A 15253-nucleotide genomic window follows, 5' to 3' on the forward strand; every position below is an offset into this window, starting at 1 on the left:
CAGTTCTTTTGTGACTGCATCATAGTATCCAATCAAATTGGTCAGGCAAGACTTCCCCTTAACAAAACCATGCTGTGTCCGAGCTATAACTGAAGTCTTGTCTAAATGATCCTGCAGTGCTGCTTTAACTAGTGCCTCCATTAATTTTCCTGGAACAGAAGTTAAGCTCACAGGTCTATAATTACTTGTGTCAGCCTTTGAGCCTCCTTTGTGAATTGGGGTCACATTTGCACATTTCCAGTCTATGGGTACCTCCCCTGAGTCCAAGGAAGCTCTCATAATTATGGCTAAGAGTTTGCTTACTTCCTTTGCTGCCGCCTTTAATATAACTGGATAGATCCCATCCACCCCGGGTGTCTTTCTTGTGTTTATCTTCAACAGTTTCTCCTCCACTTTACTCCCATTTATTTCAAGATTCTGCAGCTTACTGCTAGAGTTGAATACACCTCTGGCATTCCCCTCGCTGAATAACTCCTCAGGTGTGAATGTCGATGCAAAATATTCATTTAATTTGTTAGCTACCTGAGCAGGATCATCAACAGTTGACCCATCAATATCAAGTGGACCAATCTGATTCATCCCCTTCCTTCTAGAGTTTACATAAGTAAAGAACTCTTTGCTGTTTTTCTTTGCATCCCTTGCCAAGGATTTCTCGTAATCTGCCTTCGCCTGCCTAACCTCCTTTGTAACTTGGTTGCATATCAACTTGTATCTGTCATAGGCTTCTGTGTCATGTGTTAATTTGTAAGTATCCCATGCATTTTTCTTCTCTGCCATATGCCTCATTAGTTCATCTGACATCCATTTTGGCCTAAACCTTGAACAATATTTCTTAGTTGGTATGTAAAGCCTAGTAGCTTCCAAGATAAGTTCTTTGAATGCTTCCCATTTTGAATTTGCTTTTGGTAACATCATCAGTTGGTCCCACTGTATAGAATTTAAATACTGTCTCAGTCCATCGTAGTCGCCTTTATGGAAGCAATAACCCTTCCCTTTACCCCTAATTACCTCTTTGAGTAAATCCCACTTCAGCACACTGTGATCACTGCCACCTAGTGGTTCATTTATCTGCAGATTCTTAATGCATGAAGAATCACTGCTGATAATCAAATCAAGAGTATTACTCCCTCTAGTTGCCTCCTGAACATGCTGATGTAGAAAACAATCATCCAATAAATCTACAAAAGCCCTGCTAGTGTGTGAGTGACCAGCCCCCAAATTCCAGTCAATATCTGGGAAATTAAAATCTCCCATTATAAGACTCTCTGATTTACTGGCCCACTCTATTTCCCTACAGTTTCTTATTATACTCATCAGAGTCATTAGGCCTATAGCACACTCCTACTCTCAATTTTGATCTCCCAATGCTTATGTCACACCAAACTGACTCAACACTGCACTGTCCAGTGATGTCGACTGGCTTCACTTCCTTGGTTTTTATGTGTTTCTCAACTAATAGCATAACCCCTCCCCCCTTCCTATCCTGTCTATCCTTTCTGTAGACGTTGTACTCCCCAAATTCCAGTTCTGCATCCCTTATATCTGTGTGACACCACGTCTCTGATATCCCAACAATATCTGCCTTTGATGTTTTGAGCAATACCTCAAATTCATCAAATTTATTTACTAAACTCCTAGCATTGGTGTACATGCAAGTATACCTGCACCTGTTTCTATTCTTAGCTACCCTAACACAACCCATTTGTTTACTTGTACTGCAATGGCTCCCAGCAGTCTCTGAAATATCATGCATCTTGATTTTGAGGCTTCTGCTCATTCTAATAGAAGCAGTGCAAGAATCTCTTTCACCTCTGCCAGTGGCTACTGTCAATCTATTGGTCTTTGTCTATTGGTCTATTGGAGTTGTACAAACTGAATTGATTGACTTGTTCCTCCTCTAAATTTGCAAATTGTAATACTGTTGGCCTATTTTCCTCCTTTGGCCATCTTTGAGCATCTATGTGACTGGTCATGTTTCTATTATCATTTTCTCTATTTTCTTCTGTCAGCGTGACAGAAAACTCATGCAGTACGAAATTTTCTGCTCAAACAGAAAACTGAACTCATGAGGACGTGAATCAGCCTTGAAGGCCAACACGTTATCTTGCGACTACAGCCATTACAACAGTTTCTCTGACCAATAAACAAAATGGGAAATATAGCTCTCTCCCCCATACATTTGACTTGTTTCCATGTAACCTCACATGAGATGACAATAGTGCGATTCCACTCTAAGCCACTTTGCTGACTGCCCGTGTTAACGACTTGTTTCGTATACTAATTCTATATTTCTAGAATTATCTTTTTTTTGAGGAAATAGTTTCTTTAAAGACCCCTAAAATAATCTTACCGACCCCAGTGACTTTATTACGAACTAAAGACCCCTCAAACTTGCCCAAAGACCCCCCGGTGGTTGCTACTGCCCACTTTGGGAAGCCCTGATCTAGCGTGTTGGCTGTGTGGTTAGGATTGTCTGTATTCTGGTAGGTAAATGAACAACCTGTGCGAGGTCATTATTAATTGTAAAAGCCTCAGCATCTCGACCAGTTGGGTCCTTGTGACTAAAAAACAGAAGCCTGCTGGAGTTGTGAACATTAAAATCACCTAGGAAAATTACCTCACTGTTAGGAAATTTGGACTGGAGGAAGTCAAGTTTCAAAGAGAGTAAGTCAAAAGGTTCCAAGTGATTAGTGGAGTTGGGAGAACGATAGAGGCAACAGATGAATATGACAGAATGTGGTAGAGAGATTTTAAGCCAGAGAAGATCAAAAAGAGGAGATTCCAAATTTCTAAGTCTCTGACAGGAATGTTCAAATGGATATATGTTCAAGGACCACCTTTTAAATGAAAGGAATCATACAATGAATAATTCAGGCAACTGAGATGAGCAGTGTTTGAATCAACCAATAACTGAGATTCTTTCAGAAAAAGTACATGGGGTTTGGCAGACCAAGTGGAAATGGACATCGTTGAAATTAGAACTGAGAATACATATATTTGTCAAATGAACAAGGAAGTGTTTGGGAGGTTTAAACCTTTTCACAGATTAAGTTTGCTCTATTAGTTTGACAGTTCATGGTGCATTGAATAGTATGAAAAGATGGAGAGGGACATATTGTATTTTAGAATATGGCGTACACATGGTAAGAATGTACCCAGCTCCTTGGTATATCGTGGTCTTAACAATTGTGTCCCTTCCCCCGCATTACACTAATCGGACTCCTTCCAGTCACTATCTGGATGAGTAGACACCGAGATTATACACACTAGCTGATCCTGAAGCCGCCTAGAGTTATCAATTGGTTCGGTCCAGTGTACTAACTAGTGGCCAGCCTTCAAACACTGTTTTTCAGCTGTACCCATGAAATGTAAGGAAGATTGGATCTCGCCATGGTGTCTCTCCTGACCTCAAAAGACATCAGTCATACTGCATGATGGAAGAGATGGGATGATTTACCGGAGCTTTCCTCTGGAGACTAAACATGGGTTCCGCCACTTCAAGCCTCCAATATGCAAAGAGGTGATATTGCACCAATTGGCGAGTCATCTACCACCTAGTATTAATTAGGTGGTAGATGACTTATTCCTCACTGCATCTTCAGTAATGTCTAAGGTCTTATTCTTTGCTGTCATCTTCAGTAACTTCTGGTTGTGTTAAAGGCAATGATAATATACTCATCCGTTGGAGGTTCTGTTGTCTTGAATCAGTTGCCCACATATGCATAGTTGTCAATTTGTGGCATGTCAGTTCCTAAGTTATAATGCTTCAACCATATATACACTGGATGGAATATTATTATCATCATCATTTTCTTCTTCATCAACTTTCATGCATTTTAGTCCAGGTTTTTTTAAAGCTGTTTCTGATATTAAAATGTAATCTTTGCTTCATTCACATGGCAGATAGCTTCAAGAATGCTTGTTTAATGTCTCTTTATTTTCAATTGAGTATGATTTCCAGGAATAAGCTTTCTAAAATGGCATTTAAAGTTTCTTATAACACCGTGATTCATGGATTGGAGAACAGAATCTGACTTCATTAGTAAAAATACAAATTTAATTTTGAAGATGGAAAGATTACAATGTGATGGGCAGTTGTCTAAAATGAGCAAATTTTTTTTTTTTTCCTCCTCCAAGTTCAGTGTTACATCTATGCATTTCTTCAGAAATCATGAATGTCACTCAGGCTTTTTATTTGATTGGTAGTTGAATGGATCACTTACTTTTTAAAGTACCTAGCATTTTTTGGTTTGCTAGAAGCTTTTGGTTATGTAGGTGTCTATCCAACTGACCATTAATTTCCCCAAGCTGTTCAGCAACTTCAACCACCCATGGAATTAACATATTCTAGTAATTAATAACTTGCTGGCAAAAGGAAAAATTTCCCCTAAATCCAGTCTAAACCTCTTCCACTGTAATTTGAATTTATGATCCCTAGTTTTGGAATCATAACAGTGAAAAGTTCACCTTAATTCATTCATTTTACTTTCATCTCTCACAGCCTTTTACACCTTAATCAAGTCTCCTATGAGGTGCCTGGTAGCCAAGCTTTGTAGCCCGCATATGCACTCTTTCCTCGTGAATGTTTATTTACCACTCTAACCAGGCAAGTTTATAATCAGATATAAATTTAAAAAAATAATAATACAATTGAACTCTTATCTCCTCAAAGTCAGGCATTAATTTGAACTACAATTGCAAGAGACCAGACTGGGAAAAGCAAAACTATGAGAGGTGCATTATGGCCACAGCAGCCAATGTGCTAACAAACAAAAACAACCAGGTAAGATGCCTGTCTTTAGACTCTTTTTTTTTTTTTTTAGGTGCATTCACTATTCTTGAACATAGCATATCAAGTGTGGCTTTACCTTATATAGTGGGATTAGGACCTCCCTATCTTTGTAAGCAACCGTTCTATAAATCATCAATAGGGCACCATGGGCTTTCCTTGCCACCTGTCTCTATTCCTTGGAAAACTTCATATCCATCTGTATTGTAACTTCTAAATCCCCTTTTTGTCTATTGTCTTTAGTTTATCCCCACCAAGTGTGTAAGTTATTTTAGGGTTGCTATTCCCAAAGTGTAAGACCTTGCATTTTTCTGTATTAAAAATGTCTGCCACTTTTCTGCCCATCCCTGAAGTCTTTCTGAATCATCCTGAAGAAACTCTGCTTGGTGCTGATCATTAACTACTCTACCACTATTGATACCATCTGCAAAGTTTGTCATATGTCCACCATTCCTTTATCAGTTTCATTTGAGAAAATCAAAAATAGTGGTCCCAGTAGTACCAGTCCTTGGTTGTCCCACTTCTTATGTTAATCCAAGCTGAAGAATAATCATTAATCACAACTGTCTGCCCTAGCCTGCAGCCATCCTGCAATGTGTCAAAGGATTTTCCCTGTGATTCCATGTTCAAGCAAATTATTTTGTACATCAAACTCATGAGTGACTGTCAAAATAGTTAACCAGTTGGGTTAAACATGATTTTTCCCTTTACAAAACAATGCCGCGTTTCCTTCAGAATTCCATTTATATTTAAGTGATCCTGTATTGCATTCTTGATCATTGCCTCCATGATTTTCCTTATCACTGAAGTCAGGCTGACCATTCGTTAGTTATCCACTTCATTCTTAGAACTGCCTTTTTGTATTGGAAATACATTGGCACTCCTCCAATCCAAGAGAATCTCTTCTTGGTCCAGTGGAACACTTGCAATTAATCTTAATGGTTCTGGTTCAGTGTATTCTCTTGCCACTTCTTTCAAAATTACAGGACTGTCAAATCCGAGAGCTTTACTTGCTTTTATGTTCAAAAGTTTTTTTTTAATAAATTATCTGAAATTTCAATATTGCTAATTTCATGCTTCCTAGTTTCACATAGTTTTTTCTTACCATGAAGGGTCTTTCTGCTGTAAATATCGATGCAGAATACTTGTTCAATTCATCTGCAGCATCATCTAGGTCAGGGGTGGCCAACTTCACAAATGAAGTTGGTCAGGGGTGGCCAACTTCATTTGTGATGCGATCTACTTTTCCTTCAAAATGTGCCGCGATCTACCATCTCAAAAATTTCATTGCACAAGGTTAAAAAAGTTAATCAACACATTGAAAAATGTTGTTTATAAATTTTAAAATTCAATACAATTCAGAATTCTTATTTTAAATTCATATATATTTAAAATTAATTTTAAATATATATGAATTCTTCATATCATCTGCCAAGCTTTCAGAATCGGGGATATACTGTGATAAGTCCAACCGTAAAGAATCTTCTGTATGCAAGTCCGTAAGAGCACAGCGATTCTTTGTTTGTTTCAAATACGAAAAGGACAATTCACACAGTTATGTGGAACTAAAACAGGAATTTAAAAGTTCACTGCATTTTTTTACATTTGTGTACTTTTCTCGGCAAACATATTTCCAAAAGTCTTCTTCTGATGGTCTGGCTTTTAGAAAGATATTGTTTCGCAATGTAATAATTTCATTTTCAATTTCTCCATGTGAAAAATCATAGCGATTTTTTTCTGCAATTTGTTTCGTATCTAAGTGGACATTAAATGGATAAGAAATATATTGAACAATGTCTTCAATTGTTTTAAAATCACTGATTCTGGTTTTCGTCCACAACATTCTCAATTTCAGAAACATTTCTCACTATTAAATTCAAAAACAGGATATTTTTGCAAATGATCGAATTTTTTTCCTTTGAGATCCTTAGCCATTGCCAAAAATTGATATTTATATGCAGAAATACTACTAATCATGTCACCCACATTTTTATTTTTTACTTGTAATTTCAAATTCAGATCACTTAATTTACTGGTAAAATCTGCCAAAAAAGCTAGATCAGACAACCCCACTCCGTGTCTTGTAGCTGCTGATAATCATCTCCCCTTTGATCGACAAATTTTTAAATTTTATTTAGCAAATTTTGAAATCTCTGTAGAAACTTACTCCGGCTCAGCCACCCCACATCTGTGTGTAATATCAGATATGGTTCTTTTTCATTGAGTTGCATTTTGAAAAGTCTCCTTTGAAGAGATTGTCCTCTGATGGAATTCACGATTTCGAAAGCAATGTCCATAACACTTTTAGTATTTAATCTTTTGCTGGCTAACACTTGTTGGTGGATGATACAGTGGTAACTCAAAAAATCTGAGAATTCATCATCCTTTTGGCACAATGCGATGAATCTGTTAAGATGCCTCATCATTGCTTTAGCTCCATCTGTTGTTACTGATACGAGCTTAAACAGTGGTAATTTAATTTAATTTTTTCACTAAAATGTTTGAATGAGTTAAAGATATCAAGACCTCTAGTTCTTTCTTTTAACGAAACCATACGCAGCAGTTCTTCTCTAGTGGTAGAATCATCGAAAAACATATCAACAAAAACGAGCAATTGAGCTGTATCACTGACGTCTGTAGATTCATCCAGTTGTAAAGAAAAGGACACGCAATTGTCGACATTTTTACTCATGTTTTCGATGCATCGCATCACAGTATTTCGAGATAATTGCAGATCTTGAAGGGCGCTTTTAATTTCATTTTTGTTCTTAAAATTTTCAAAAAGAGAATCTGTTATTTCTAAAAATGCATCTTTGATGAATTGACCATCAGAAAATGATTTGCATTTTTTTTGCAAGAAGATGACTCACTTTAAATGACACTACAATTGCTACTGCTTTAGATTGTAAATTAGGTGTCATGAAGAAATTTTGTTGCGCGAATAATCTAGATTTAAGTTCTAATTTATTTTTTCTAAGGTCACTATTCGGCTGAAATCCGATTTGGTATTTACTACAGAGTGCATTTAAGTGCCTTTCTAAATTTCCTTTTTTGAGTATAGTCACGGAAGCATTGCAAATCAAACAGCAACATTTTTCTTTCACCATTACAAAAAAGTATTCTAGTTTCCACTCTTGATGAAAATGATACGTTTTACTCTTTTTCGTAGTATTCATTTTAAATCAAAAGGTATTACATATGAGTACTGTCCATTTATTAAATTAGCAAAAGCAATGCTTACCGATTAAAACACTTTAAGTTGCCCAAACCGGAAAAATATTATGTCTGAACAGCTAATGTAGGATAATTGATGAAGAGGATTCCTAAATAAGGAAGTTGTTTCCAAAATAACTGGACAAACATACCACCTTTTATTGCTCTGTTTGGTTATAACCTTATAAGAATCAGTTTTGAATGCCTTTGTGATATTTCTCTAAAGCTGTTTCTGGAGGTCACGACCATATAACAAAAACAATTTGCACTTTCCGGTTTATTTGGCTTTTCTGTTAGCGCAATCTAATTATAAACGGGTAGTAAACTCAATCTTATTGCATTTGCAATAATATCTACAGCTGGAATTCTGTGGTATTTATTTTACGTTATAATGGTGAAATGTGTTTCTCTTTCAATGAAATCTTCAATGCAAAAAAAAACAAAAATAAATTTTCAAAATCTGCTCTTCATTCCTATCTTTGAAGCTTCGTTAAAAAAAAATAAATAAAAATAACGCACAGGTAGTGAAAACCCTCTGCACGATATAAAATTTTGGTAGTATACCTGACCACACAAATCGAGGGATGACTGTATATTTAAAATTCGTTGTGATCGACCAAAATTAAAGCCGCAATCGACTGGTAGATCGCGATCAACTCGTTGGCCACCCTTTTCTCTTTGTCCAAACTTCTCTTTGTATTCATATTCATGAAAAACTCCTTGTCCCTGCTCTTTCCTCTCTTAGACAGCAATTTCTTGTAATCTGGCTTTGCCAGCCTCACCTTTTCTGTAGTATTGTTGTAGATCAATTTGTAGCCATTATAGGCTCCGCTACTTTTTATCCATCTGTAACTTTCCCAATTTTCTATTTTCTTAACGGTATAATGCATTCATTTTCATAAAAGATTTCATTCAACTTCAATTGATATCTCCAATAAGATGGCATCCCTGCTCATTTTCATGTGTATGTCTATCTAGAGCACTACTTTGGTGATGGCTAAAATGTGGTACCAAAATGAAACTGTCTGTGCTTCCATTGTCCACAGACATTCTGGAACTGAAATGCAGGATGATACTGGCAGAGGTTGGATAAGAAATGGACTATCTAATTGACATCTGCCTTGTGTGTACTACCCCAAAGGCATCAATGTGGGGCTTGTATTTGAGGGCTTTTAGGGTTCATAGAAAACAGTTTGGCATTTTGACTTGTGTAAGTTGAAATTAACTTTAAAGAAGAATAAAAAGTATAGAAAGACAAATGCCAGTGGCTGCAAAGTATGCCCAACTGCATATTTGCATCTTACTTAGCTATACATTCTGCCACTTATTCTTAATTTATATTATGTTTTGGCAACATGCAGTCAAATATTGTTAGATTTGGTTAAGTTTCCAGTTTATATGTATCAGTCAATAGAATGTTTATTACAACTTACAGGCTGAGGTTATCTCAACTAATGTTCTCTTTCAGTTAGTTTTTAATTTTTTTTAACCAGTTTTCACCCCTGTGGAAGAGGTCAAAGCAGACCTGTTGAACATTTGACATATAAATTAGTTTGTCTAAATTATCAAATTATTATTGCTAGAATGCAGAGGAGTGTTTTACTTATTAATTGGTAGAATCTTTGTAAAATATACCTTTCAACCATCATGTTAGATGATGTTAATTTCATCTTGTTTTTAATTTTAGATTGTAGCTATGGCATGTATTACTTTAGCTTCAAAAATTGAAGAAGCTCCTCGCAGGATACGAGATGTTATTAACGTATTTCATCACATTAAACAAGTTAAAGCTGGAAAGTGAGTATACTATTGGTTAAATTCTTTATTTAAATTTTCAGTAACATTGATTTGATCTTATACTTCAAAGTGTAGTTTGATATTGATTTATACTAGATTGTAATGTGTAGTTGCTAATGTTTGAATTAAATTTATAAAACTAAATAAAGGGCTCATTCGTTGATAGATTTTATTGTAAATTTATTAATACATAGTTATCATTATTGTTGTAGGATTTACATATGTAGTAAACTTGCATTCCCAAAAGATTAGCTGTAGCTTTGTTTAAGTACATTTACAATATTTACTTGGTTAATAGCATAAATTATATTTATAGACATTGGGTATTGGAGAGATATTCCTTTTACTAAGGTATACTTGCAAATTTTATATGTAAAGGAATTTATTTTATCTGTTAGTTTCCTTTTATCCCGTTAGTGTAAAATTCTGTATTAGTAAGGGGTATAAAATCAACAGCATCTTAAATTATTTGTAGTATGTGTAGTTTTGAATAATATTTCTCATTAAAATTTTTTATAAAATGCAACAGTACCACAACACAACTCTTAGACCCATGATGTTATAATGTAATGGAAATAGTGTTTTTAATTTTATAACATAGGTGCCAATTTTCTCATACCACCATTCAGAAGCCAGTAATTCTGCTACATGCGAATTTCTGACTGAAATTTTTTTTTTGTTGCCGATAGTATTATGATTAATTTAGAAACCTTTTTTGTCACTCTCCTAAAACAATGATTTTAAATAAAAAAAAAACGAGTAGCACGTTCACAATCTTCTCTAACAAAAATCATAAGGGAAAATTTAACTTTGCTAGTATCAACATCTATATTTAAAATATATTTTTAACCATGCAGCAGAAACTTTCGACTCACTTCAAAATGGATATTTCTGTTTCATTTTGTTTCTCCATGTGGTCATTTATTTCTATTTTTCAAAGTATTATCCCTCGACACTTGGACATTTTCATACTTGCTATAATTGAGTGTGTTGTCCAGTTTCTCATCAGTTTAGTTTTGCTATAATTTCTAGTAAAGGCTGTGTTATTTTTAAAATTTGCAGATCCCCCCCCCCACCCCAGCTTAGGACCTGATGGCTCTGCTCATGTTTAGCCTAAATATAGCAATGATATGCTGGGTATAAGCATATGTTTTACAACATTAACTGAATTCTTTTTGTAAGTAGCCTTAAACAGCTCAGGTGGAGTTTAGCCTATGATCATTGTTATTGGTTATTGAGTGGTTTATTTTGTGTGGTGTTATTGTGTTTGCTGTTAAAAGAAAGTTATGTTAGTATAAAATGCTTAATTTTTTTTAAGCGAGTTTGTTTGCAAAAGTAGATTAAGGTATTTTGAATGTTTTGGGTGATGTGACTGCACTGTCTTGGCCTCTTCATGTAAGTTGCCATAGTGTGGTATAGTCAACTTTAACCAGGCTGTGGAACATACAGATTTTGGAATAGTAACTACAGTACTATAATTGACCAGAACAAAAAAATAAATAAAATGAATATAAGTTACTAAAGCAAAGTACTCTAAAATATACTATAGTCCATTTCATGAATCCACTCTGTCATAGAATATTGTTCCACATCTGAAGTGTCGTCTGCTAAAATTCCTTGATTACATCCAAAAAAAAAGCCATGATCCGTCTGGCCGCTAGATAGTCTACCAAACCGAAGGTGTTGTTAAGTCTAGTATTATACTCCTGCTGCCCCTATTCTGCCAGATAGTGGCTGGAGGAAGTCAGAGTAGTATGTATGCTGTTGGGGAGGGGATTGTCGAGGCCATGTTATATCAAGCAGCTGTGTATACATCATATCCAAAAATTTCATTACTTCATACAGCATGCCCTTCCCACCTTTTCTTACCACTGAATACATCAGGAATAGCCAAACTAATAGAACAGACTTATTTGTGAAAAGTCAACACCTCCCAAACACTTCCTTATTCATTTCACAAATATATGGTCTCATTTCCAATCTCAGTGATGTCCATTGTTTTTTCTGACAGAAATCCAGTTATCAGTTGATTCAACCACTATTCATCTTAGTTGTCCTAATTATTCACTCTGATTTCATTTGCTTTAAAGGTGGTACTTGTGCATGTGTTCATTTTGACATTTCCTGTCAGAAACTTAGGAATTTGGGATTTCCAATCTCAGTTATGTCCATTGTTTTTTCTGACAGAAATCCAGTTATCGGTTAATTCAACCACTATTCATCTTAGTTGTCCTAATTATTCACTCTATGATTTCATTTGCTTTAATAAAGGTGGTACTTGTGCATTCGTTCATTTTGACATTTCCTGTCAGAAACTTAGGAATTTCGGATCTCCTCTTTTTGATCTTCTCTGGCTTAAAATCTCCCTACTCCAATCTGTCAGATTCATCTGATGCCTCTATCGTTCTTCCACATCCGCTAATAATTTGGTACACTTTGACTTCCTTTCTTTGAAACTTGACTTTATCCAGTCAAACTTTCCTAACAGTGAGGTTATTTTCCTTGGTGATTTTAATGTTCACAACTCCAGCTGGCATTTGTTTTCTAGTTACATGGTCCCAGACAGTCAAGATGCTGTGGCTTTTGCAATTACTAATGAACATTCTCACAGATTGTTCATTTACCTACAGAATAGTAATAGCCATATAGTGCAAGGAAGCCACAGACTTTTGCTGCACTGGTGTGGCGGGGGGACCCACATAAATAAGAAAATACAAATTATTTGATTCCCTCCTCACATAGGTGACTATCCAGTTGACCTTTGAACTTTTTCAAAGTGTCAACCTCAATTACCTGTGAAGGCTTCAGAGTACTGGAATTCTCTATAATAGTGAAAATTCTGTCTTCATTCATTTCACTAACTCTTCTCAGAGCCTTATAAACTTCCATTAGGTCACCTCTGAGGTGCCTGCTAGCCATGCTCTGTATCCCACATAATCAGAGACCTTCCTCATATGGTTGCCCTTTTGCTGATCTCACCATGAGAGTTGCCCCTCTTTGAATCCTATCAAGGTTCTCAGTAAAGTCTTTTTTTTTTTTTTTTTCAGATCAGGTCTCCATACTTGAACACAGTATCCCAAATGTGGTCTTATCAATTGCCTTATACAGTGTGATAATGTTTGATAAATCATCGATGGGCACCATGAGCTTTTCTGGCTGCATGTTTACACTACTCAGAAAACATGACTGTTCATATCCCAGATCCCTTTCTTCCTCTACTGTTTTTAATTCAATCCCATCAATTGTATAATTTATTTTGGGGATGCTATTCCCAAAATTGCATTTTGTTGCATTAAAACATAGCTGCCACTTTTCTGACCATTCTTGGAAACTCTTCAAGTCATCCTGAAGGAGCTCTGCTTGGTACTGATCATTAATTACTCTATCAATCTTTACATCATCTGCAAATTTTGAAATCAAGCCTTCTATCCCAATGTTGATGTTGTTTATGAAAATCAGAAACAGCGGTGGTCCAAGAACCGATCTTTGGGGGAATCTACTTCTGACTTTACACCATTTGAAGAATATCCATTCATCTCTGCCTTCTGCTCTGCAGCCACCCAGCAGTCCGTTTTGGAATTTTTCCAGTAATCCCAAGAATGGTAACAGCTTATACAGTAATCTCTCATGAGTGACTGAATCAAATGTCTTGCTAAGATTCAAATAAACTATGTCGAAATTGTTCTCTGCATCCAGCTCATGAGTAACTGTGTAAAAATAGCCTACTAAGTTAGTTAAACATGATTTTCCCTTAACAAAACTACCTTGTGTGTTATTTAAAATACCATACCTATCTAAATGATCCAGGATTGCACTCTTAATCATTGCCTGTAAGGTTTTCCTCATCACTGAAGTCATACTAACCAGTCTGTAGTTATCAGCTTTGCTCTTAGAACGACCTTTATATATTGGTGATACTTTGGCACTGCCCCAATGCAAATGAATCTCTCTCTCGAGGTCAGAGATGTTCTGATAATTAACTTCAGTGGTTCAGTACTCTTCCTGCCAGCCTCACTCAGAATTACTGGTATGTGCCATCAACTCTAGGAGCCTTATTTTCCTTTATGCTCGAAAGTTTTTCAGTTAAATAGTCATCTGTAATTTCGACATCACAAATTTTATGTTTCAGCCTAACCACACAGCCAACACTCTTGATCCTTTTTTCATGAACTCTTCCAAGTATGCAGTCAAGGTGAGTGGTCCTCTAGGTACCTCAGATCACAGCTTGATAATGGTCTCTTCTCCAGTGGAACCTTTTTTTTGTGGCAGCTATTCTCAACTCAACTTCATTGCAAAATTGGATGATCTGCTAAATTTCTATTATTCTTTTCCTTGGTTGGATTACTGTTTTAAGTCTTTTCCTGGCAGGGTTTGCTCAAATTGTGTCAGTGTGGAATGAAATCCTTCATTCCACACTCAACCTTAAAATGTCTCCCTTTATCTAAATCTTGGTTTTCCAAAAAAAAATGTGCTAACGCTGTTCAGAATATTCCATATTGCAATTTGCTTGCATCCAAATCTCCAGATCAATTTTCTGCTCACACCAAAACTTTCAAAAATTATAAAGTAGTCATTAATCAGACCAAATTACATTTTGAACAGGCTAAGCATAGAAAACTTTCTTCTCGTTGGCTACAACTTTTGCCTATCTCTACTCCCACTTCTGTTAAAATCCAATAGTTCTATTGTCACCTGAGTTAAAGATAAAGCTGACCTGCTAATATCCGACTTTTCTTCTAAGTAGGTCTTGTATCAATGATCTTGGTAAACCACCTCCTGCCATTCCCTGTACACTCCATTCAGTGCCTTCTGTGGTCTTCCATCAAAAGAATATTAGAATTTTTAACAGTCTTGATGCCAATAAAGTGTCATTTCCTGATGGTATTTCTCCATTTGTTTTCAGAACCTTTGCTTCTGAGCTTACTCTGTTCTGTGTCTCCTTTTTACACTTTCATATTCCAATGGTGGTTTCCTTCTCTGTGGAAATTTTCTCGTATCCAGCCAGTTCCTAAAAAGGGTGGCAAATCCTTTTCACCGAATTATCCATTGCACTTGTACTCTTTCTAAAGTAATGGAGAAATCCATTAAATGCTAATTCCTGAGATGTCTAGAAACCTTTCATCTGATCAACAATTGCCAGTATAGAGTTTATCAGTATCGATCCTCTGGTGACATGCTGGCTTATGTTATCTATCTATGGACAAGTTCAGTGGAAACGTTTGGTGAAACTCAGCTGTTTTCAAAGATTTGATCTTGTTTGGCATAAAGGATTTTAAATAAGCTTCCATCTTGTGGTTCTGAACTTTTTTTTTTTGTAATTAGATATCCAGTTTTCTCTCTAACTGCTCACTGCACGATGGTAGATGTGCAGTGAGCTCTTCTTCTAACTTTTCCACCAATGCTGGTGTTCCCCAAGGTTCATTTCTTTCTCCCACTCTTCCTCTTTATATTAAT

General features: G+C 36.0%; 1 protein-coding gene across 1 annotated transcript in view; it reads left to right on the plus strand.

Moving 5' to 3' along the window:
• The window catches only part of LOC150085334 (cyclin-L1-like), a 303690-nt gene that overhangs the window by 52565 nt on the left and 235872 nt on the right, over positions 1-15253 (plus strand). The window contains exon 3 of the mRNA XM_090373159.1: positions 9690-9799. Within this exon, the coding sequence (XP_090229285.1) occupies positions 9690-9799 (110 nt within the window). The remainder of the gene's footprint in view (positions 1-9689; positions 9800-15253) is intronic.

The sequence above is a fragment of the Mastigoproctus giganteus genome, chromosome 5 (assembly GCF_048544385.1).
Source record: "Mastigoproctus giganteus isolate SK-2022 chromosome 5, ASM4854438v1, whole genome shotgun sequence".
Lineage (NCBI taxonomy): Eukaryota > Metazoa > Arthropoda > Arachnida > Uropygi > Thelyphonidae > Mastigoproctus > Mastigoproctus giganteus.